The 24,615-nt window shown below is 37.6% G+C and overlaps 1 protein-coding gene across 7 annotated transcripts in view; it reads right to left on the reverse strand.

Annotated features, from left to right (window-relative positions):
- QTGAL (queuosine-tRNA galactosyltransferase) overlaps positions 1–23,540 on the reverse strand; it is a 187,192-nt gene extending 163,652 nt beyond the window's left edge. For all 7 annotated transcript variants that reach the window (XR_012631499.1, XR_012631497.1, XR_012631498.1 and 4 more), the window contains exons 1-5: positions 23,356–23,540; positions 19,073–19,189; positions 18,845–18,944; positions 13,736–13,800; positions 3,759–3,824 (exon numbers count right to left, since the gene is read on the reverse strand). Coding sequence is in view for 2 of the 7 variants with exons in the window: in XM_074888793.1 (XP_074744894.1) it covers positions 3,759–3,824; positions 13,736–13,800; positions 18,845–18,944; positions 19,073–19,189; positions 23,356–23,451 (444 nt within the window). In the remaining 5 variants the exon portion in view is untranslated. The remainder of the gene's footprint in view (positions 1–3,758; positions 3,825–13,735; positions 13,801–18,844; positions 18,945–19,072; positions 19,190–23,355) is intronic.
- Between the last annotated feature and the right edge of the window lie 1,075 nt (positions 23,541–24,615).

A 24,615-nucleotide genomic window follows, 5' to 3' on the forward strand; every position in this document is an offset into this window, starting at 1 on the left:
TCTACTCTAAATATTACTGATGACAAAACAATTCCATCCTACAAGATTTTTTTAAAAAGAAGTCTTCCAGATAAGAACAGCCTAAGTGCTCTTTAAAGTATGATTAACGATACAGGAAATGAGACTGATAAAGCTACGGGCTGCTGCAGTGTTACCCCAGCCATGTTCCAGCACCTGAACCTGGGGGCAAGCCTCTTGCTTTTTCAGAAATAGAGACACCAGTTTCTTTGAAGGACAACTGGTTGGGGAGTCATTCCAAAAGCAGTGGATATCTTTGGTTCTGCTATTTAGTAACCAGGCTTCAAATCAGGGTAAGGCAATCTGCATTTAAGAATAACATGAAAGAGGAAGAACCTCATGGATTAGTTAGGATCTGGGAGAAGATTCCTCCTAGTGGAGAAAGTTGGAGACTTTTCTTACCTGTAAATCTATAGTAGTTACAACAGTAGACTGAAGCCTCCAATATTAGAGCCCACTGGGAATACTGGCCTTCAAACCTGGCTCTCAGTAACAACCAGCAGGGCTAGGATTAGGAACAAAATTTCTGAAATTACACTGAGACTTAAAGTCAAAAATCCAGGTCAGAAGAAGTTGCAAAACAGTGGAAAGTCCAAGTCTGCAAATTAGAATTTCAGGAACAAACCAAAAAAGCTCACTGCTTCACAGGCATTTCTTCAGCTTCTGCTTTTTTTTTTTTCCTCCACCTACTCTGGCTTATCATACTGATTGAAGCTAGGGTCAGAACTTCAAACACAGAACAGAACTATCTTCAACCACCTTCCAAGGACAGAAAATTCAATGGCATGATTATTCTGAGGACAGCAGAGATCATTCTTTTAAGAATAGCAGTCCACCCTGACAATGGTCAGTAGATTTGTGGCCAGAAGGTCAACTTTTCTTTTCTTAAAGTAACTCAATTTGTATCAGAACTACCAGGGGGTCTGGACCGAACTGATCTATTTGCTCACCAGGAACAGCTGGATATGTTCTTATTTCTCCTTTCAGGCCTCTGAATTAGGGTTCTGTAAAATACAACATTAACCCAGAAGGTATGCTTCACATAGGCGTTACAAACGTTTTCTATACCTGTAAAATGGAAGACCACGGTTCCATTCAATTCAAACACAGATTCATTTTTGCCTTCATAGGGTTCAAGAACAGAGGAAAATCCTTACACCTAAAAGGCAACAACACAAGGCAAGAAATAATAGAAAATAAAAACCAATAGAAGAAAAAAAAGAAAACCATGGTCATTGCCCAGAAAGCTGTGAGGAAATCCTCCAATTCAGTAGAAAGTTGAGAGTAAGTGATGGCATGAGACAGGCTCTAGCCAGATGTACTAGCTCTGTGCCATATGTGGAGCACACACACATCTACCATTTTTCTTAAGGTTTAAAATCTCAGGCCTTTCTCTCCATTCACTTCTGAGAATTTTTACTTTCCTAAATTGAAGATTTTAGGTAGTGATATGTCAGATAACTGAAAGGTGGAAACCCTTATTTCCCATGCTAAATCAGACTGACTTTGGCTAGTTTTATTTAGTAAAGCACAAAGCTCAAGTGAAGCTTTGCAAATAGGCCAGTAGCACTGCATTGGGTCTGGCTGAGATGGAGTTCATTTTCCCCACAGCAGCCTTCACAGTGCTGTGCTGTGCACTGGTAACTAGAAAGGTGTTGGTAACACACCAGTGCTTTGGCTACTGCTGAGCAGGGCTTGTACAGCACCAAGGCTGCCTCTGAGGTGTCTACCTCACCTGGTAGGCTGGGGGTGGGCAAGATCCTGGGAGGGGACACAGCCAGGACAGTTGACCCAAACTGACCAAAGGGATATTCCATACCATATGATGTCTGTTCAGCAATAAAACTAAGAGAAAGGAGGAGGAGGGGGGGGCATTCCTTATTATGACACTCATCTTCTGGAGTAACTGCTACGTTTACTGAAGCCCTACTTCCTGGGAGGTGGCTGGACATCACCTGCTGATGGGAAGTAGAGAATAAATATGTTGTTTTCCTTTGCTTCTGCACGCAGACTTTGCTTTTCCTTTTAATAAACTGCCTTTTTATCTTGACCCACGAATTTCTTCCATCTTATTTTCTCCCCCCCCACACCCCATCCTGCTGAGGAGGGGAGTGACAGAGTGGCTTGGTAGCACCTGAGGTAGAGCCAAGGTCAACTCACCACAAACACCACACTAAAACAGGACCACAAGTTTAGATTAGAGCACAGGAAGAACAGGTTTGTGTTGCTTAGAATATATCATGAAGACATACCTACTCTTCAGTACACACAGGCAATCATTATTACTTATTTGATTGTCATTTAATAGTTCATATTGAATGTTAATAGGCACTAAAGTATAACAGAATATAAACTGAACACAATTGAAGTGTTTTCTAAATAGATTACAAACTGTTTAGTTGAAATTGGTCTAATTAAAAAAAAAGTCTTAATATACAGATATAGAAGTCATATAACCAAGCTCTTATTACTAGTTTCCATAAAACAAGCTTACTGGATCAACTTGTCTCTCCAGTTTTTTGGCATTTACTACAGAATTACATTAACTGATTGATATCAGAACAAAACCAACTTTCAATGTATCTGTTTATTATGTTCATAATGTGAGTTAGGTCAACTGTTACTCAGGTACTACTAAAATTATAATTCGATAAATTACTTTGTAAGGATTACCAGATTTCATAAGAGAGCTAATACAGGTGGTGCGATGAGCAGGTACACATCCCACCGCCAAGCAGCAGTTGTTTGGCAGACATTCCTCAGCTGAAACAACCACAATAATTTCTACTTTGAAGCAAGTGTGTTTCAGAAGAAAAGTTCAAAAGGTGTTTAATTTCCAGAGAGTGATAATCCTAAAACTGTCTGTTTTGTTCTGAGACATGGAGGAAATACCTTATTGACAGATCAAGTCAGTTGACCTTTCTTTTCCAAAAACCTCTTGCACATTGAAATAAATCTCACAAGAGAAAATGTCAGAGGTGTGAAAATAATAAACCTGGTTTTGTGGAACACTGCTGATAGGAATACAAACTCAGTTTTCAAGTTTATAAAGGAGTACCCATGACAAAAACATTGACAATGTAATTACCATAACAAATGACTTATATTTATTATCTTCAGGTAAGTAGAACATATACAAAGGATATTGCCCCCCCCCTAATCACAGAAATGTATTTAAAATCAAAATCATATAGTTATTTTATGATCTATCTCACAGAATGTTTTTGAGAGTTCATTTCACAAGAATAAAGAATGGCATTCTAATAATGTTTTCTTTTGCAGGCAGGCATAAGAAGAAACACCAATTTAACTGTTCATTAATGTTTACTAATGATAACAACCCATACACACCCCTTACAGTTTACAGCTTCTTAAATATTACAAACGTAAACCATAGCTGTAACCAATCCTCTGCAGCTTTTCACATTACTTAGTAAGGCTACATAAAAAGGGCATTCTCCATTAGATTACATACATTAGCAAAACCTGTGTACTTATTTGAAAAAGAGTATCACTGTCATAAGGAGATTTGGTTTATTGAACAGAGAAAATAAATGGAAGAAAAGAAGTTCAATCAAAGCTACTATTCAGTGCCAGGATTAAAAATAAGGGAAAAGAATACACTGGTTATTGCTTTGCCTCCACCAGACTTACTGTGAAATTTTCATATCCTTTTAAAGATGTATCCGGCACTCTGTAAAAGAAAAACACACAAATACACACAAGAAAAAAGTACTCACACTGTTTGGGCGTTGAATGGCAGCTTCGTGCTGCAGTCTAACCCGCTGTGGCATCATCACATCATCCTGGAATAAATAGCACACTGTTACTGAACATAAAAAGGGTCACAGTACAGTACTCAGACACACATCAGAATATGCTGCTAAATTAACATCATTTTACTGGCTTGCAGTCAGAAATACAAATGGAACAAATATTAAGAGACACGACACTTTTAGTGGATTAAACTCGATCCTGTTCAAATTGGAAGTGATCAAAACTACTACGTGTACGTGACAATTGTTTGGTGATCTCAACATATATCTTACGGGCAAACACGCATTTTACACTTCTAAAGAAATTCACCAACTCTAACAACTCTAACAGCAGTAGTGGCAGTACGTGTGGACAAGGAACTAACCTTGATTAAAAGCACAAAATTTGAGACATTCTAGCAATATCTTTTTTGTAGTCTGGCTGTACCTTGTTTCATTGATAAAGAAAGACCTTCAGTCTCTACATCTACCAATATGTCATATTTCATGAGCACAAAACCTAGTATTTGTGAAATTATAAAATTCTAAGGAAAAAAAAAAAAGGAAAAAAAGAAAAAACCCACGCTCATAAAAATGCATCAGCACTGACACTGGCTTTAAAACACACTATCTAGATTTAAATTGGATGTTAATACTTCTTTCACCTGTAGCATAAAGGTCTCTTTTGTTTACATACAAAAAGGCAGGTTGCCTTGTAAAGAGTTAGTAAGCTTGCTATCCTTCCTTGAACAGACAGGAGATATTCCTTTCAAAATTATACTATTTCCTGTTCAAAATTATATCCTTTCTAGACTACAGTTTTAAAGTCTATTAAAGTCGCCAACTGTAGCACCAATTTACTCCCCTAAATTTAGTCTCCCGAGGTTCCTACCTATATTCTTTTCCATTTTGGTACCATATTTCCTCCCTTTTAAAGAATCAGTTCAATCTTTCTTAGATGCTGGTTAAAGCCAACACAGCCTATTTCTTCTCAGAGTATTTCCAAACAACACTACCTTATCAGGCAAACATAATTCAGAGGAGCCCTGAATTCCTGTTCTACATCCATTCTTTTAACAGTTCCTCGCATTATAATAATTCTAAGGAGATTCCTACTAAATCCAAAAAAAACCAAATACTGAATTTCCAAAAACTTTTACACTAAAAATTTCAGTCAAATCAATGGCAACAAAACATACATTAGTGCTTAAATATCCAGAGCTTAGAGGGTTAAATGACCTTGATGTAAAGGTGACACTATAGTTTTATCAAAAACAACACAAGGATGAAAAAAGTTTTAGAATTATATCCAACTATTTAGTACAATTTAAGGTTAAAGATAAAACAAATGAATAATAAAACTGACCCTTACCACACACGAGTTTATAAAAGATGGAAGGAATACATTGTCAAAAGCATTTTTCTGTATTTTTTTTTTAGAATACATTTAGTAATACGCATAAGAGATACTACTGACTTTCAAAACCAATAGAGTGAAAAAAACCCTTCTGATTTCTCAACCTCTGTACTTCAAAACTACAATGATATTATTTACCAGAATTCAAGTGCTGTATCAAGCAAATGTTCCAATAAAACTTTTACCCTATTTCCCATAAGAACCACCAGAATCCTATTTCTTTATGCCAAATACACAGCTGATTTCTGTAAAATAAAACCTGGTTTTCATATAAGCAATAGGAGATGTATTTTAACTGAGCTTTGCTCACTCCTTTACTAATTACTTGGGATTCTCAGATGTCTTCTTGTTAAATCCCCCCAAAAAGAGAATGCAAAAGAAATCCATCATAAAGCAAGGAATTTCAAGGCTTAGAACAATGTTACTATTATCTCTTACAATATACAACATACACTCTTGTGCTAAGATTCCACTGTTTATGATCCTGCACAACAGATATAAATTTAACAGAACTCATACATTCACACAGATGAAAAATAATCTACTTGATTTAAAAAGGTTAAATCAGCGTGGCAAGTATTCAAACCAAAATCAAATATCCTATTCACCAAACAGGTCAATGTTATGTTTTTATAAGCAGACAACTTGACAGGAAAGGTCTAGTTCCCCCTAACAAAACACTATGTCATTTTGATGCTATTGGCAAAACTAACAAGTCTACAGATTTGGGTCTTAGGCTATCATCAAGGTCATCATATTCTGTTAAAATCCAGCTAAAGAGAGGGCACTTTAACCACAAAAACTTCAAAATGCCTTTTTTTTATTAATACATCTTTGTTCTCTACTGCTGGAAAACTCTATGAACTCTTATCCTGAATAACCTTTAAATTTATTTTTTTTTAATAATTTTGCCTTTTTTTTAAAAAAAAAATTATTAACAGTGTTACACATATGATGTACTGCTGTATAGTTTTGTGATACTTTCCAGATTTATGGAAGGAGAAAGAAAGAAGAAAAAAGAGAACACAGTAGTTTAAGACATAATCCCAAATAAAATAATAAAGCAATTAGGCGATAAGGAAGAACAGCACAAAATACAAATCACATCCCAAACAAAGCTGAGTCACATCAGTCACTTAGCTTTCTAGACTCAGGTTAGGCAACTATAAAAGAAAGCTATCTGCAAAATGCAATTTCAACACATTACAGATTCTTTACTATTGATGACTGGGCAGGTAACCACAAAGTGGAGAACAGTATATATTTATCCAGAAATAATCTTAAGTAATGTGGTTGTATTCTAGATCAGTGTTTAAAAGCCAAATTAAATTCTAATGAGTAAAATCAAAAAGATTGTACCACAAAATAAGAGCACTTGAAAAATTTTTCAACTTCATAGGCCAGTGAGATGCCCAACCATGCACCATACTGGTAAGAGTTTATGGAGTTTAAGCAACATAGTATTAGACAACTAAGATGTTAAAATATTTTATCCAATCGCACATTATGTGATCACAAATTTTATATCAAAACTGTTGTATTTATAATATTGACTTCAACAACTGTGTTGCCAGACTTCAATTTCTACAGTCAACAGAGTTTGGTCATCTTTTTTGGTTTAAAACTGAGAACAAAACCTTCATTATTAGACAAACACTTTCCAGATTATTTTTCACTCATGTCAGACAATAAAAAAAGTGCATTTTGAAAAGGGAAGTATATTTAGTTTGTTTCTGTCTCCTAGGTGAAAGTAGGGAAGATAACAAGGCTAGCAGTGAATTACACCGAATATATAAATTTTAAAAATGGAAGTTTAACAGAAGTTTCCACTAAAATTCAACTTTCCCTGTTAATGTGGAAGTCTCTAATGCTTGTCTCCTAGCAGATATAAGGCAGACAGGATGAAGAGAGATTTCCCCCACTGAAAGAATGGACAAAAGAACAGATGTAAAATAAATGCTAGATAAATACATGCCTTCACTAAGTATATACTTGCAATAGGATAGCTAACTAGAAAAGAATCTGTAAGTAAATCTATTTTCATGTGACCTCACTCCCAAACTTAGTAGAAAAATTAATAAAAATCTCAGGTAATAGCTGGGTTTATTGTCATCTAAATATGTACATACATACACTGCAAACAAGGCCAAACAGGTAAACAGCAAGAAATAAAGCAACATAAATAGAAACCTACTTTAAGGCACTCAAAATCACCCAGAATTTATAGGAATTTTGTTGATTACAAACATCCTTCCTGTTCTCCAGTGTCCATTCTGAATAGGAAAACAATTTGCTCAAAGATGGGAGAATGAAAAGGGCTTCATTTCACATGAAAAGCCAGCAGGGATTTCTAAACAAGCTCAGATGTGTTTCTGCCAGTGGGGGGCCGTGATCTCCATCACCTTTCAGTCCGACAGGCGTTCTGCCTGCTTGTGTTCCTATCAAATACATCCCTTCTGCAGAAAGCTGGCTTGCTCCTGTCAAGTTCCACACCACTTACAGATGCTGCCAAATCAGAAAACCTAGTTATACAACTATCAGCTGGGTTATTTTCCTTCCAACCAGAGGCACCACTCTTTATAAAAACACACACAATTTATACTGAGCTAATTGTTTTGTTTTACTTTACTCATATGTTTAGTTGAAGAAAAGGAAAACTCAATCAATAGGCTGAGCTTAAGAATATTACTCAAAGCTGTTGTTGTTTCAGTATGTGTTTCTTAAATCAGTTTGGGTAAATTCAAATGACAAGCATTCACTGGCCTCTTCAACCAGGCCATCTGGACCACACTGAACTCCACAGTGATAACCTCATGATTTTCCCCTAAAAGTGGGGGGTTTTGCACTTCAGAAAGTAAAACAAAACATACAACTCAATGTACTATACACATCTACTACTTAAAACCAAGGACAAGTTCACAAAAAACAACACACTAATTACAGCTCAGTATAGAAGTGCTTTCTTAAGCTCACATTACAGACTCAGTATCACATGCTTTTCCAAATTCCTTTGTATTTGGCTGCTCAAAAAAAAAGAGCTGACACACTCCATCCTCACAATAATAGCACCTTCTTTCCACTGCAGCTATTACACATAAAATACAACCTGTAGCAACACCAGGAGGAACATTTGACTCACTGAGAAACAATATGGCACCTCCAAAGTCTTTCAATCCATCAAATGGTCATTCATTTATCTTGCACCTGCTCAGACTATAGTGAAAATCTTTCTTTGCTGTTGTTCAGTTCAGCTCCTTGAACCAGGGAAGTAAAAGGCCTGGGACCTCCAAAAACTGGCTTGCCAACAGCACTACCAAAAGCGAATACACTGATCTTCGGCAATTTTCCAGAAGGCAGGTTTTTAAAGAACCCCCACACTATCAAACACACTAGAGTCATGTACTCCAATGGCCACACACCAGCCACCTGAGCAGAACATGCCCTAATGATCTGTCAGTACTTGCAAGATCATAGGAGAAAATACTACTTTTCTATTCCTACTTCTGAATTAAATTGAGAGAGAAGGGGACAACAAAGAAAATAGTTCAATGTTTAAGAAGCTGACTTTACTGAGCACCTTTCTTTTCTTGAGCATGGAACAAAAAGGTCTACATGGGAGGATATCTGTGGTGTTCTTATGAGCCTGAATGCCTCGTGTCTTCCATCAATGCAAAATTAATTACAATCTTTTTATGGAATCTTTTAATTCAGCATCACTACTAATTGATCACAAAATCTGCCAAAGCAGCTCCCACGTTGGTGCATTTGTTCAGCAAATGCAGACACGTGCCTTTCTATATCTAGCATTTCTGCAGTCACTGGAGATCACCTTGGATCCCTCTCACAGTTAGGTCACTGAAAAAAAAGTACATGAGTGCAGGCAACAGAGGCGAGTAACTCACACACTGTTCAATGGCAAAGTCACTGAACTCGGACAAGAGTGAAATCCTGACTGTCAATTCCAAACACCCACTCCAACTAATAAACAGATGAAGGTATACGTAGGGAGGGCTCACGGCAGTGAAATTCTGAAGGTTTGCTTCTTCATTTATGAAACAGAAAATTAACATTCACATTCCAGACAGAGGTATTTAATCTGCTTTTAATACACGCACTTCTTTACAGAACAATAAAAGCCTTCAAGCACTCGTAGTTTGATTTTTTTGGTGCTCATTAGTGATTCTGAAACATGCACAACTCTTCTGGACAGAAGGGGCTTCTGGTAACGGAGTTCATCACTACATCCACTTACCTGCCATTTGAGTAACAGCTTACTTCAGTTTTTAAATCACAGGATCAAATTTGCAAGGCATAGTATATTAAAGAAGCAACAGAAAGCAAATACATGAAGTCTGATCACTGCTTCATTTCCTAAGCTATACAGATGTTAACTTGAAAGAAAGGAAGAATATCTCAAAGTTTATTAGTGCCTGTAGAGAAACACATAACAGCAACTAACAAGAAATTCATCTTTCCAAACTCAGCAAGCAGCTATGTTTATAACTGAAAGCTGGCTTGAAGGCTTGGAGTCCCTGAAATGTCTATCAAGTCTGGCTAGCGAAGGTCCAACCACCTTCTTCCAAGACCTTTATGAATACCCCCTCAATGAAGTGTTTTTGAACTTGAAACTCAAGAAGAGCATGCAATTTCACAGCAATTAAGAATTAACATTCCCAACTTAAATCATACAAGCAAATCTCACAAACAGAAAGGCACAGGTCAGCAGCTGCCAATTCAAACATGGGAATGCCGATTCCGGTGGTCCACCCTCACTTTTGGTGAATAAAACTTAACTGTTTCCCTATGTCATTTTCAACTATTAGCAAGTAGTGACACTGTGGCAACATGGTTTAGAGTCACATCTTTGTACTGATTAAGAATCTCAGAAATAGCGATACATTGCCAATAGAGCCTTTCAAAAGACTAAAACAAGTGTGTCAAGGACTCAGGTGAATATGACTGGGTTTGAAATACTGCAGGTCAAAAAAGGACACATTTTTATACTTCTTTAACAGTCAGGAGCCCTCCAACAACACACTGATTAAATGTGAAATAATAGAAAAGTACACAGATTATTAGCATGAAATGAAAGTATGTTCCTTTTTAAAGAAATACAGTTTATACAAGTACATGTTTAAGTGAATGTCAATGAAAACAGCAGTTCAAAGCAGAAAGCAGAATTTTTAGCGTAAGGATTCTGCTGTGCTACAACTAGACAAATGATGACAACAAAGATGGCAACCACCTCAAAGAACTGGCAAACTAAGGCTACAAAAAAATGCAACTAACTGGTAGATAAAGTCAAAACTGCAGACAATCTGACGAAGAGTAAAGCTAACAGTGAAATGTATTTGCATGATTAGTACACTCTATTGTCATTATGACCAAGATTTTCTGAGAATATAAATGTTAAATATGAACAATTTGTTAAGTATCTTCATTTTTTCTACTTGTTTTCCTGGTGGGAAAAATGCCTCAGTAGCTTAGAGGTGAAATCTGTAACAACAATCACAGCAAAAAACCCCTCCATAATAGCTATTAGTCAAACAGCTGCCACTTCATTCTAGAACAGGCTGATCAAATTCTGACAGTTCTGAGCTCTGTAACCTTTTTTTCCACATTTCTTCCCAATTTGTTGTCCTCACAAATCTGCGTTGAGAGACATAACACAAGCAGCTTGACTCCAGCTGGAATGGCAAGCAGGACAGTCTCTCTGGAGTCAGTACTTCCACAGATGCTCCCAAATATGCTCATACATTCTCTTCACTCAAAGAAGTAAAATGAATGTACAAGGAGCCACAATGTATTTCTCCACCTATATGGAATGTATACAAACCACTGACCCAGCCCCCTTTCACTCCACATCCACCTATAGCAAACCTGAAATTATGGCTGCACTTCTGAAGGTCAGTTCCCTGGCATTACTGCAGCACATTCCAAAAGGCTGATATCAACATTCCTTCCTAGAGAGCTTGATACTGGATTGGTGACTGAAATGAAGAAGGTAGGTGGCGTGTAGAAGCGGAGTTGTTAAACAGCTGGCAACATCTGCGCTTCAGCTATTATCACACAACATTTACTAACTACAGCCAAAATATTGAGCAATTTTTAGACTTGCAGCAGTCTCCACATTAATTTTATTTCCCCCATCTGTTTTCAGCAAAAAATGGTAGTCACAAAGACAGACAGTAGAAAATACATTTAAGTAATGTCAATCATTTAATATTTCTTTTGTATCAAGATTAGGCTTCTGAAAGTCCAGAATGCCTTCTATTTTGAAGCATCTAGCTCAACAGCAGGAATAGAAACATGTATAACAGAAAATCTTGGTAGCTTCTTCAAAGCTTATCCACACTGTAAGTCATAAAATTCTCAAATCACTTCGAGTAGGTCTTAATTATATTACATATAAACTTATGCTAATGATAATATTGCAGAAATTCTAACTCATCAGCTGTTACATTCCTTAATAGGAATTCCTTAATTTGCTTCCCTGATGTTTTCTTATCCTGCACAGCTAGTCAGCAAATAGAAACAACACAGCAGCATAGAGATGCACACTGTATAAACACCATAAGGTAAATAACAAATTAAGCATTCTAAAGAGATCTCTATAAAAATATTAATTAAAGAATTTAAGTTTGTAGTTTACTGCTAGTGATTTACAAACAACTAGATCTGTCTGGATTGAAAAGAAAGACTAATCCAAAATTCACCTCAGTAAATTATTCCACACAGATTTGAGACAGAAGATATGAATCTCCATGGGACAAAAGAATAGTAGGTTAATTTCTCACTCATGCATCCAAGCACTCAGCTAACTTCAGGCAACGTAAGGACGTACTAACTCACCCTATGTCCCTAGAATGTCCCATACAATGTGGTATCTGTCCAAGCCTTGAATACCTGAACTTTGTAAATCATAAAAACTAATTTATTTTTTTTCATTTTAGATATGTAAACAGCCTCGCTGACTCACAGGAGAGTTAAATCCATGGAATCTTTTATATAAATTAAATGGCGCTTGGGTTTGTGTTTATCTGAAGTAAAGCATAAAGAACTGTATCCCAAGTTCATGCACCTCCTCAAAACTTGCACCACTCCTATTATTTCATGGCATAATTTATGATGTCCCTACACTCTTTCAAAATCTGGTGATTTTGATCTGATCAAAAACAGAGCAGCAGATTTTGTGCTCATACTTCCTCAAAATAATTTGTTTATGAAACAGACACTGACGCTCAGTGTTGGATATGAAATACTTATTTCTGATGTATGAGAAACTGACCTTTCCAAATACTGCTAATTTGTATATGTGATTGTGAGTTCTGTGCATTCAATGGATGTTCAAAATTTTGTTTCTGAAATACCCTTATATACCCATATGTATCAGATACTGCATTTCAAAGTTTCACCCTCCATAATCTTATATACACAGATTTACATGAAATACACTCTGTAAAACAAACAAACAAAACCCCCAAACCAACAAACTGTTAAAGGGAAACTAGGATAAAGTCAAATAAAAAGTCACACTGTGTTGCTAAATACAGTGATAACTTAAAGCAAGAATAAAGGGCAGGAAAGCCACCTGCAAAACTTGATTTCTTAAATGCTAAGACAAGGAATTTCTGCTGTATTGCCTTGGGTCAGAAGAAATGTATCAGCACTTAACCGTGTCCTGCAACAGTAAACTGATTAATTCACAAAATTTTCACACACAAACAAAAAAAATCCTTCTATGCAGTTGATACAATAAATGGAGTTTGCAAACTGAAAGATTACCCAAATTAAAACTGGTGTGGCTATAAGGCTGTAGACTTTACATACCTGCTCTCATGACACTTTCTAATAAGCACAGACAATCATAACATTAAGCTGAATCCTACCTGAAAACCTACACTTTCAGCAGCCAGTTCATCCTAGGACTACTCTAAACCCTAGTTCAGTTCCAATTCAGAGAGAAGAATCAATCTCCAGGTGAAATTACATGAGATCAGTGAGCCTTAAAGGTCCTGCTCTTCTTGCCTGATCCTAGCCACACGGCACCGTTCCTCAGATCAGCTATGCCCATTTGTGAAACCCTTCACTGCATATTAAGCTGCATAAAGTCAGATAGTTATCTGTGGGTTAGTGAGCTGAATGGGCTCACAGAAGGTATCCAACAAAGGACAGAAAAAAAAAATTCAAGATGGAAGGTGAGACCTCTCCTATTTTGCATCAAAAAGCCAGTAGATTAGCTCTTAGTTTCTCATCAATATAATTTTCTGAAGAATGTGGGAAAGAAAAATCCTGAAAACACCTAAATACCAACCTTGCCCAACCCTGCTCGCAATAGCTTGTGAAATCCGATAGGATCAAAGAATGGTGTAAGGCTGTAGGCTTTCTAGGGGTTGGAACCCAACTTTACGGCTATAAATAGCAACCAGCACCTTTAACACCCAAATACCTTTAAACAGCTTGTCTTTAAGGCAGACCAGCAACTACATTAAAACCAAAAAAATTTTATTGACAAAACTAAGTTAGACAAAATGCATTAACTTACTGAATCCAGAAAGCAGAGATAGGTTCCTGAGCTCTGAATTACTGCTTGATTTTTAGCAAATCCAACTGTTAAGAAAACAAAGATAAAATTATATGGTAGTTTTTACCTTTGCATTTTTTTTAATCTTACTACCGTTAGGAACAGATGAAGGGAAATACAAAAATCAGTATCAGGTAAAGTATGCGATTTTTCCATATTTAAAACAAAGTAATTCATAAATATTTAAACAGTATGCCTATTTCAGTTTTCTTCTCTCAATGATTGCAGTTGTATGTGTTAGAATTCTACCAGCAAGTAGAATTAGACTATTTTTGCTAGCCCTCCACAAAGACATGATATGCAATCTGTATCTTGCAGAGTCCAGCTACCCAGGTTTCACATCCAGTACCTCAGATCATAGAATCACAGAACAGTTTGAGTTGGGAGGGACCTTTAAAGGTCATCTAGTCCAACCCCCCTGCAATGAGCAGATGCTGAAAACCCTTGGCTGTATATACATATTCATCTCTTGAGTCATAATAAATAGTAACAAATCATAAAAAGGCAAAGGAAGAACAAGAAATTGCTAGGCAACTTGTTCTTCCCATCATCAGGCCAGGTCACCAGGAGGACTCAAAAAAAAAATGATGTTCCATTATGCTTGTTAAATATAAAGTATGCAAATACAAAAACTTCATGCGCCATTTATGTAATGGCACATGTAACGCAGAGGGGAACCAAAGCAGAAGAATATATGTACAAGGAACACAAACCTGGCTTATTTATACCATGACATGTTATACCATCCATGGAAGATCACACCGAAACGTATATTCAGTCAAATGACAACGTTGGCATCTAGGGTCTTTTAGTTTCTGACTCCCTGACACTTGTTGAATCTTTTACCAAGCCATTTCAGGAAGTTGAACCAGAAGAAAACTTTTTTATCCGTTTAATTTCTGAAGCAGATGACAGCACTGGAGGGTCAAACAAACGGCAGAGCCAGAAAAAAAGCGGGGGAGCTGGAATACACAGCCAGGAGTAAGGATGGGACTGCAGCAACCAGCATTAAGATGAACTCAGCTTACCACTGAAGTACATCTGCAAGGTAGGAGTGTTTCCCTGGGATAATTTCTGTATGTAGACAAGGTCTACCTAAGAATGTTACAGTCTTTGAATTCTTCTCCTGGGCATCATTAGAAGAAAAGACCATGCTATAGCAAGTGTTATTCTGAAAAACGCTATATGAATTCCACTTGGTCATATAGGTAATATTTAAGCTTTGTTTAAGGTATTTATGGAACCAAGTCAGGGAATCCAGCAAAAGATTGCCCTGACATGCAGACTAAATGATGTGAAGATATGCAGTACTGTGGGATTTTTATTCTTTAATGGGAAAACTGGAAATGTAAAGCCAGAAAACCTCACCATGAAGTGGAGCAGGATAATTTTAAATAAAATTATCCCTAAAGTTCCTGATTTTGCATTTGAAAAAAGCAGACTTCTGTAATTCTCTACTCTTTTTATGTAATACAGGTTTAAGTTTGCTCAGGAAACAAATTTAACTGGGCTCAAAGGTTCACTTAGTTTTAATGCACATGCTCCTTGGCTATTTTGCTGACTTGTCCAAGTAGAGAAAAAGACTTATGACTGCATTTCTTACTGCCTCAAAGGAACATTATGTCAACTACCAACAGAACACTACTAATAAAGGTTCTTCCTTATAATTGTGTTATTCTTTTCTTATGTATTTTGAGTATTTTAATCCTCACAACTTCTCATCATGGATTTCTTGGACTTATCTTACACTATATTTACATATTACTTTTTATACACATAAGAATGTCTAATCTCACATATACAGTTACTCTCTTTCTCCTTCCTATTGGCAGTAAAAAAGCAGCTGGCAAAGTCAGTAGCTACCACACAGCAGAGCTGAATCCTGGCATAAGCAGTTTTAGTAGGAAACAACTGATGCAAGTTAGCAGGTCTGGACATGCCAAACAAGCAAAACCCTAATACTGTGGAGGTCCCTACTAAAGCAAGAGGTAAAAAACCAGGATAGAACTAAATTTGCCCAACATCAAGCAAATCAATACTCTCATACACCATTACCAGTTGCAAAGCAGCCTGTACTTACATTTCAATACTGTCATTAGTATACCCCAATATTTCAACAGCTTTCAGTAGAAAATAATGAAAGACTAGGAATCAATAATACAGAAAAAAGTGAAGGAGACTCAAAGGCAACTACAAGATGACAATTATATTACTCTATGAGCTTTCTGAAATATTTCATATCTCATTTTCAAATAAAAGACTTCAAATAAAATCATGAAATATTTAATATTTGTTATGAGAAAAAGTTGGAAAATATTTCTTTCTAAGACTAAGAGAGAAACTATCCTGAAGCTTTTCATATACCAGCTATTTTTTTAGAGGGGAGAGAAGAAAATCCACATATTTTAAAAATTATTAATAAGAGAGATATAACTCCCTGTAGAAGAAACTAGATATTAAAAATAGTTTCACCACAACAAATCCTATGTTTGGCATGAATAAAAAATTTTCTTTAATATTACTCTACTGAACAAAATCAAATGTTTGTGCCAGGTCTCTGAGTTTTGTAAGGCCTGCTTACTTGGTGAAAAGAGCCTGTTACCATGGTTACAGCCGTAAAAACTTAAGCCTCAGTGAGATATTAACATTCCTCACTCTTGGAAAGAAAAAGGTTTCCTTTTTTTAGGCAAGTGACCCTTTCTTTTTTTCTAGGTCCCCCCCTTTCTTTTACATGTTAGAAAAGAATCAGAAATAAATCCTAATCTTGTGTAAATAGTTGAAGATGTGAAGCCTGACTAGTACATTGTTTCTGTACTAAAGCATCTTCTTTTAAAGGAAAGACTCCTTACAGTTGTAACTAGTCCTTAACATAATAAAAGTAAATCACTGAAAGCAAACAAATAGTATGGATTGCAAGTAACCTGCTCCTAAAATGTAACAACCATGAAGAAAAGATGTCCTCATTTTAATGGTGACCTGAGAGTGACTTCCACATGAATAAGCTTGGTTTTGGTTTTTTTTAAAGAACTATGCATTTCATACTATTATTTAAAACAATGCTCACAGCTGCATCCCCCACCCCCAATTTATTAAACATTTGTTCAGGTTTCAGCTATCCCAACACTGACAAACGCATGTTAAAACAAAAATTAATCTGACATATCTCTAATGGCACAAAATACTCCTTGTAGTTCACAACTCAAACATAGTTTTAGTTCCAGTTTCCTAAACTGGTGAACTGACTTCAGAATTTTAACATAAATTATTGTCAAAACATTGCACCCGTGTTCTTGCAAACTAAAAACTAGTTTACACACCTGATTAATACAACACTCTTTTAGGAACAAGACTTTATACATGGAAAATGTTTTATAAAAATGGAAAATATATTATACGACAAGATGGTATTAACAAAAACATTACTAAACAACTTTCCTAGGTACCATAATTAACAGCCTCTGGTATTTTTCTTTGACTTCTTTCCTGGGAAATCACAACCTACTTAGTTTCTAGATCATCAACTACTAAGAGAAGTAAGATTTTAAAGACAAGTGATCACCCAATAGTTGAGGAGGGAAAAAAGGAAGATCGATAAATTTCCAGGAATACAAGCAATTCTTGACATTGCTCAACTCCAGCTTTATCAGTTGCCCAAAAGAGAAAAATTCCCTCTACAAACCTTCTCTGTCTTTTGTCATTACCAGCTCAATAATGCTAGTATTACAAGTTGCACTGTCAAAACAACACTGGCTCATGCTAGAGACATTAAGATACTAAAAATATTTATAGTAACAGTTATGCTGTGTTACTTCAGTATTGCTAGGTCTGACAACTGTTTAAAAAACAGCTTTAAAGAAGTCTACAGTCAAAAGAATTTACAGTAAATAAAGCCTATACCAAGTTGCAGATTAATTCAGTGCACAAACTCCTATTTATTTGCATGTTTCAATAAGGGGATGAAAATTAAGCTTTCTGAAACAGAACTGGCTTTTCGTAAGACCATTTTGAGGAGACTGTAATAAGCCTAGGTTTCTTTCCAGTCACAAACAGGATATTTTGTTAAAAACCAGCAACTGACCAGGTTTTGTGTTACAGGGTTTCCGAAGTGTGTCTTTTAAGGGAGATAACTTGAAAGACACAGATTTGGAAGGAGTCTGATATCAATTGCTACCTGTCTACTCATTGTCACAAAATCCAGAATGATAGTAACATTAGTTACACAGCTCCCATGCAAAAGTGAGCACACTGTTCTGCTTGCTTTGTCCTGTTGTTCTCCCTCAGAACACTGACATGATCTTCCACCTTCAATGCCATTCAACACCAGCTTCTTCAAAGAGCAGTAGACTTTTATTTCTATTTTACACTTTAGCAAGTTGTCTGCTAAAAAAATCCCTAAACATAAACCAACCAAAACAAGCAAAAGAAAAACTGAGAATTTATTTGTTATCTCCTTCAGTGGGTAAATGTAATTCATATTAGCATGTAAATCAATAAGGAATCACACCACACACCTATCTGGTAGCTCATGATATTGTTTAGCCCCTTGTGTAAATACTCAGGAGTTCTGTAAGAGTTTTTAGTTCACACACCAAAACTTTTCTGAAACCTCTGTTTTGATCTGATCATCAAAGGGACATCAAAAATGCATTTTGTTCTGTTTCAGGGTCTATTCTACAAGACTGAAAGATATGCATTTGCTTCTTAAATCATTACATAAGAAATTCTGGATTTCTTTTTTCTTAAACCCATCTCATAAAGATAAATCAGATATCAGTAAAATTGTAAGCATTAACAACATTGTGTATATTACAATTAAACAAAATTCTTTTGCTGAGTAGAGCACAAGTGTTAAGCCAAGTTCTTCTTTCCTGGATGTATAAACAAATTCTACAGAGCCAGAACCAGCAGGGCCAAATTCTAAACTGGAATGAGTTTTTGAATGGAGAACTCTGGAAAACAATGTGGCTTTTTTCCATTGCAAGTGGCTACAAAGACACTTTTAAAACTAAAAACCAGAAGATGCCTCCAATAACAACCTAACTCTCAAAAAATCATTATTAAGCTACATACCCCCTCGAGGCTGAGATGACTCGTTACTACCAATGATTACTGGAACACCAGCATCTTCCAATTTGGTCTTCCATTTTTCAATGATTTCAGCTGAACTATCCTAGAAAAATGATGACATAGACGCAGCTATTTTAACTTGTATGGTGAACCAAACACAGTCCAAACCAGAAATTCCTATCAGAGACAGTATTTACTTGGACAGTATTTTAAATAAGGTCAGAAACATACCTTACTGGCATCATTAAAAACTGACAGCTCCATGGTTTCTTTAAAATCTTGTTCCCAAACTGACTTCAAGCATTCATCTAACCAGGATTCGCTGTTGTGAACAGGCACAATGACAGACTACAAAAAACGAAACAAAAATCCAAATGTATGTCAGTAAGCACTATTTTTGTTTACTTACAGTATAAGAATATTCATTAAAAAGGGGAAGTGCCAGATCCTTCTGAAACTAACTTTCACAAAAAATGCATCTTAAAAATATAAAAGTAGGTCAAGTTCCTTTATTTTAATTACAAATATACAATTTACTTTCTTCTTTATGAAACTTTTTTTTTCAGTTTTTGAGTTCTACAAGATGGATTTTGGTAGATCTCTGAGGAAACAAGAGACTACTGAACCAAAAATGCTACCAAAACACCTAGAACACCACACTAACCTGTTTCTAGTATTGCTGCATTTCTTACAATACTCTACTTCTGTCTGCCGTTAATGCATCTTACTCATCAATTTTTCTTTAAGCTTACTACCTAATTGGAGATGCTTATACCGTTGGGCTCTAGCCAAGTTTTTAAAAATTATTCTATCTAAAACTGCTGTTAAGCACATTAGAAGATGACACATGACATAGTTCCATAGTCTACCATTTCAGCTGCAGACTTTCCTATTATAGCCTCTCTTGGTTTAGCCACATACACACAAAACATCTGAAATATTTTAAAATTGGTTAGAAACCAGAGGCAAGGGATCCCTCTGTTCAGTTACTCACCACTGTTCTAGTTACCCCCAAAAAGCCAACAACTCCCCCCAAATTCTTTCAGTATCTCAAAAAAGAATACATTCCATTCACAGAATGCAAAGTCCTGAGCAACGAGCTCAGTAATACACTGGCTATGCTTCTGTACCTGTTAAGATCACTTATAGGTGGGGAACTTAAGGCAAAGTGCCTGAGTGACTTGTAAAAAGTCTCATGGGACATTTAAAGAAGTTCCTAGAAACAGAACTCAAACTCCTTATGGTGTGGTGTAACCATAAACGCATAATTTGTAGAAATAGAGGATTAGTTCCTACTGTGAGCATGTGAGAATCTTTAGAAACAAAATACTAGACGAATACTTTAATTGAATTATTCAGGATGTAGTGACATGCGAGTACACGTACATTGGGTGAATACAGGCAAAAGCACACATTAGTAGGCAGATTTTGTGGGTGCTGAGGAGTGTATTTTTGGGTTTTTTTACAGACTATGATGTATGTACACGCAGGTATGACAGAGTATGATGCATGGTCCAATGATTAATAAATAAGAAACTTAACAACATTTCACAGCAAAATAAAAAAAAAAAATATATTTGTCTAAAAAGAATTAATATCCTGATTTTTGGCAGCATGCTGCAATGCAAAGGGGGTATTTAAATGAAGTAGGAGGAAAGCTACCTAAAATTTTAAGCAAAGCAGGTCTTTGAGTTCTGTTTTGGAGAGATAAGTAAAATAAGGAGAAATATGACAATAAATATGTGAAATTGATTACCAAATAATTACAACATACCGACAAAAAAGATTATTTCAGAACTGTCTGAGATTGGGACTACAAAAATACACAAAAATCTGAGATTCTAAGCCAATATATTCAATTTACTTGGGATTTTAATATCCTTTATGTCTAGATGGCAATTAAAATATGACCCTATACATTCATACTAATCAAACATATTCAGAAAGGAGTTTTCCAGTTCTTTCAATGACAATATAAACTAGCTACAGTTTTGCACATCCAGAAAAATCAATGATTTTCCAATTTGTTTTCCAATTAACTCAGTAAAAATTTGACTATGCCATCACAAACTAGCCTGATATTGCCTTAAAAATTGCAAAACTGGAACTTCTTTGATTTTTTTCATCATAAACTCCTGTTTTAAGCCAGGACATCAGTGCATAATATCCAGATTATGTTTGGACCTCTCTGTTTACTTTGAACTGAAAACAGAAAAAACAGTACTTTAATGGCAGCACATATAAAACAATCCCTAAATACCTGATGGCAGTAAGGTACTCTGAACTCAACATAATAACCCATAATACATTACCATGCCCTAAACACATTACTGTGAGCAAGTTCTACTTCCACAGAACTATCACAACAATGTTGAGCTAGATGCCTGTCAAAATCCAGTACAGAGCTGAATTGCTGATGCCACTTCTGTGTAAAAAAACCTGAAAAATTAACAAATCCATACAAATAACTGTACATAGCATTATGACAAAAATGTCAGAGCACTGCTAACATTGTGGAATAAAGGTTCCTTAGGTTCTACCATTCTTACTCAGTTTACTGGTTTTTCTGTGTTTAAATTTTTTTTTAAGCCAAAGATAAATTAAAACTACCTCAGAGCTAAACTTTCATTTCTCCCTAGTTCATTTCTACATTTGTAGCCTGGCTTAAAAGTTGTAGTTGGTACTTGTCCTGAACTAGGCATTCATAAATTTGCCTTTATCATCATGTGACTATATCAGAATACTTCAATCTCCTTGGTTCATTTAAAGAGGGAAGAACATGAATTGGGGCACTATTTCACTTACAGACAGATTCATAGTAAAACACCCAGCTGGTAGTAACCTCAAGAGATTGTCTCTGTTTCTGCTGTCCCAGAGCAAGATCAGCCGTATCACTGCTGACAAACCATCATCTCCCGGGACAGAAACACCAACCTTGCTAAGGCAATCTCCAAAAGCAGGCAGAACAGAGACCTGAAATACAGTTTTCCCAATGTCTGAAGTCCTTTTGCTGCAGTTTATGCCAACCATTACTTCCCAAACCCAGCATGGATTATTATTTTAGTTCTTTTTGCAGCAGCCTTTCATATATTTGAAGACCACTACCATAATAGTAAGCTACAAAAATACGCACAAAGACCTTTCAAAGTAATTTTGAGTCAACACAGGGACATAAATTGCAAACAACTAATGTATTTTTGTCATTACAAGATCAACTGAGTGACAACCGAGTCAGAATTCTCATTTCATTAGCTGAGACTGATCTATAGCAGAATCCAACAGAGGAGCATTTTCACGGCCTATGAGCCAACAGTTAAAATACAGAAGCATGAATCAGATCTGGATTTGAGCATTGTGACACTACCTGGTTTTCCCTGAACTTCACACTTTCTAGAGTAAGATCTGAAGTGATTTTAGGTATTTTTAGTAATGCAGTTTTGCCATCACTAAGCTGAAGATAATGATTCTTTGCTTCACTGCAAAATGCATTTTGCTGTATGGCAAAAATGACAGAAGGCAAAATGGTTAACAGGTAGTTCAATCTCCTTTCTTCTAGAGATGTATTACTCAACGAAAAACCTCCTCCCTCAGCTAGTCCACTGAAAAACAATACATCCATCACAAGATTGAAAGGTAGAGAAATGTGAGGGTTTATTTTAAAAAAAAAAAGTGTCAGAAACTGTGCAACTGAATGTTTTGCATCCAAGAAATCTCTGGTGTCTGGCATTATCACCATCATCCTCTACTAAGAATATATACGATAAACAACTCCAAAGTGAAAACTTATTTTCAGTTTCCACAAGTTTCAGTTCAAGTAGATTCCTACCTGCTTCCATATCTGAATGTGGAAAATCAATTTTAAAAATCATTTTAACACTGCTGAAGATTTTAGAGAAGTCAGAAACTGTTATTTTCAAATCAAGTTTTCATATGAGTCATTATTCCAAGCCATTTGGAAACTCATGGCCATTAGCAGAAACATACTGATTTTGACAAATCTCAGATATGGGATACTTTAAATAAACCCAGAGATTTTCAGGCCGCTTTCTTTAGGATCTACGACTCTGTGAAGCTGTTCATCATTTTTACTTGCCCATTGATCTGTAGGTTTTTGCTTTTCAGATGTTTGCCTCGCTAAATCCAAATTGTTGCCAAACCGCATCAGTTGTATGTGTATAGATTTGTAAAATAAAAACTCAGGTAAACAATACCGAACATTGTTACGGGGAGTAGCAAAAGAATGAACTATTGCAAGAAAATGTTAAAACTCTCTTTTCAACCGTGTAACCAGACGTGCCGGCCTGTCGCTCTGTAAGGCCAGCCTGCACAGAACCAAGGCCAAAAGCCCCTCCTGGAAAGCCCCGCCGCCTCCCTCCGCCGCAGCACCTACAAACCCTCCGGGGCCATCGCCCGGCGGCTGCCGCAGCCCCTCGGGCCTTCACTCCTTCCCCAGCCCCGCGGCTCGCCGCCCGGCCGCCCCCCCGCGCCGGCGCCTCAGCCCGCCCCACACGTACCACCTGGACGGCGCGGCCCGGCCCCGCCGGCGGCCGGGGGGGCACAGGGCGGCGGGCTGCGGCGGGGCTCCCGCCGGCTCTCCCCGCCTCCGCCATGGCCGCCTCCGCCCCTCAGGGAGGAGGAGCGGGGGGGCCCGCTCAGCCCGCAAGGCGCTGGAGGAGCCGGGGCTGCCGGCAGCGGGGCAGGCGGCTGCCTCAGGCGTCCCGCCGCGGGGTGCTGCCAGCTGCTCCCCCCGCCCGGTTTTCCCTTCAGGAACGGCCCCGCGCCCCCTCCTCAGGGCCGGGCGGTCAGCCCAGCCCGCCCCGCTCCCGCCTCGCCCCCTCAGGCCTCCCGGGCACCGGGGCGAACGCCCCGCGCGGGACCCAGCGGCGGGAGGAACAACGAGCGAGAAGGCGGCTGGAAGGGCCGGAAGCGCCGCCGCGGCGCGACAGTCTGGGCTGGCGGCGGCGGGCAGCGAGGCGCGGGGCGGCGGGAGGGCCGGGCGGCGCTGCCTGCAGGCCGCAGGGGCCCCGGGGCCAGCCGCAGGCCGTGCCCCTCGCCCGGGAAGGCCGCCGCGGCCGGAGGCTGCGCCGTGGCCTGTTAAAGTTTTAAAACGTTGCTCCTCGCTGCGTGTGCGCTATCGCCTCCGGCGCTCCCCCGGTCCGGCTGCGGGTGTGCGGGTGAGGCCGTGGTAGAGCTGAAGGTCCTGTCTGCGGAGGCACTAATTTCCTACATAAATGGTGCCTGCGGATTCCCACCTGTTTTCTGCTTACATTTTTATACCTGTCTCTCTCCAGTCAGCACTTTTCTGGGTCAAGACTGGTCTGTTCAGTGCTACCAGTGAGTTTTTTATTTTTAACAACCTTCTAAAATGGGAAAATATTTGTTGGTGGTAATGATATCATTATTGATCATTCACTTATTGAAACACACGATTCTGCAACCACTTACTCCCTTGAAAGTATTCACAGCTAAAAGGGGTTGCAAGACCAGGCCCTATACAACAATCTATTCAGAATTTTTAAAATTTGCACAAAGCAATCTTTGTTGAGCAAAATCCTGAGATTATCCCTTGTTTATCTGAAGAGCCTGTTAAACAGCTAGACAATTCAAGGAGCAAACAGCAGAGTTATCTTAAAATGTTTGTTGGCACACAAATCTGAGAACTGAGGAGGTGAGGAAGACAGCCAAGCAGTAATTCACCCTCGGAATCTATTTCAAATTATCTACACAGCTTCTCTCCATCCAGCTTGAGTTTAATCTCTCTGTGAACAGCACTG

Source organism: Strix uralensis, chromosome 19 (assembly GCF_047716275.1).
Source record: "Strix uralensis isolate ZFMK-TIS-50842 chromosome 19, bStrUra1, whole genome shotgun sequence".
Taxonomy (NCBI): Eukaryota; Metazoa; Chordata; class Aves; order Strigiformes; family Strigidae; genus Strix; species Strix uralensis.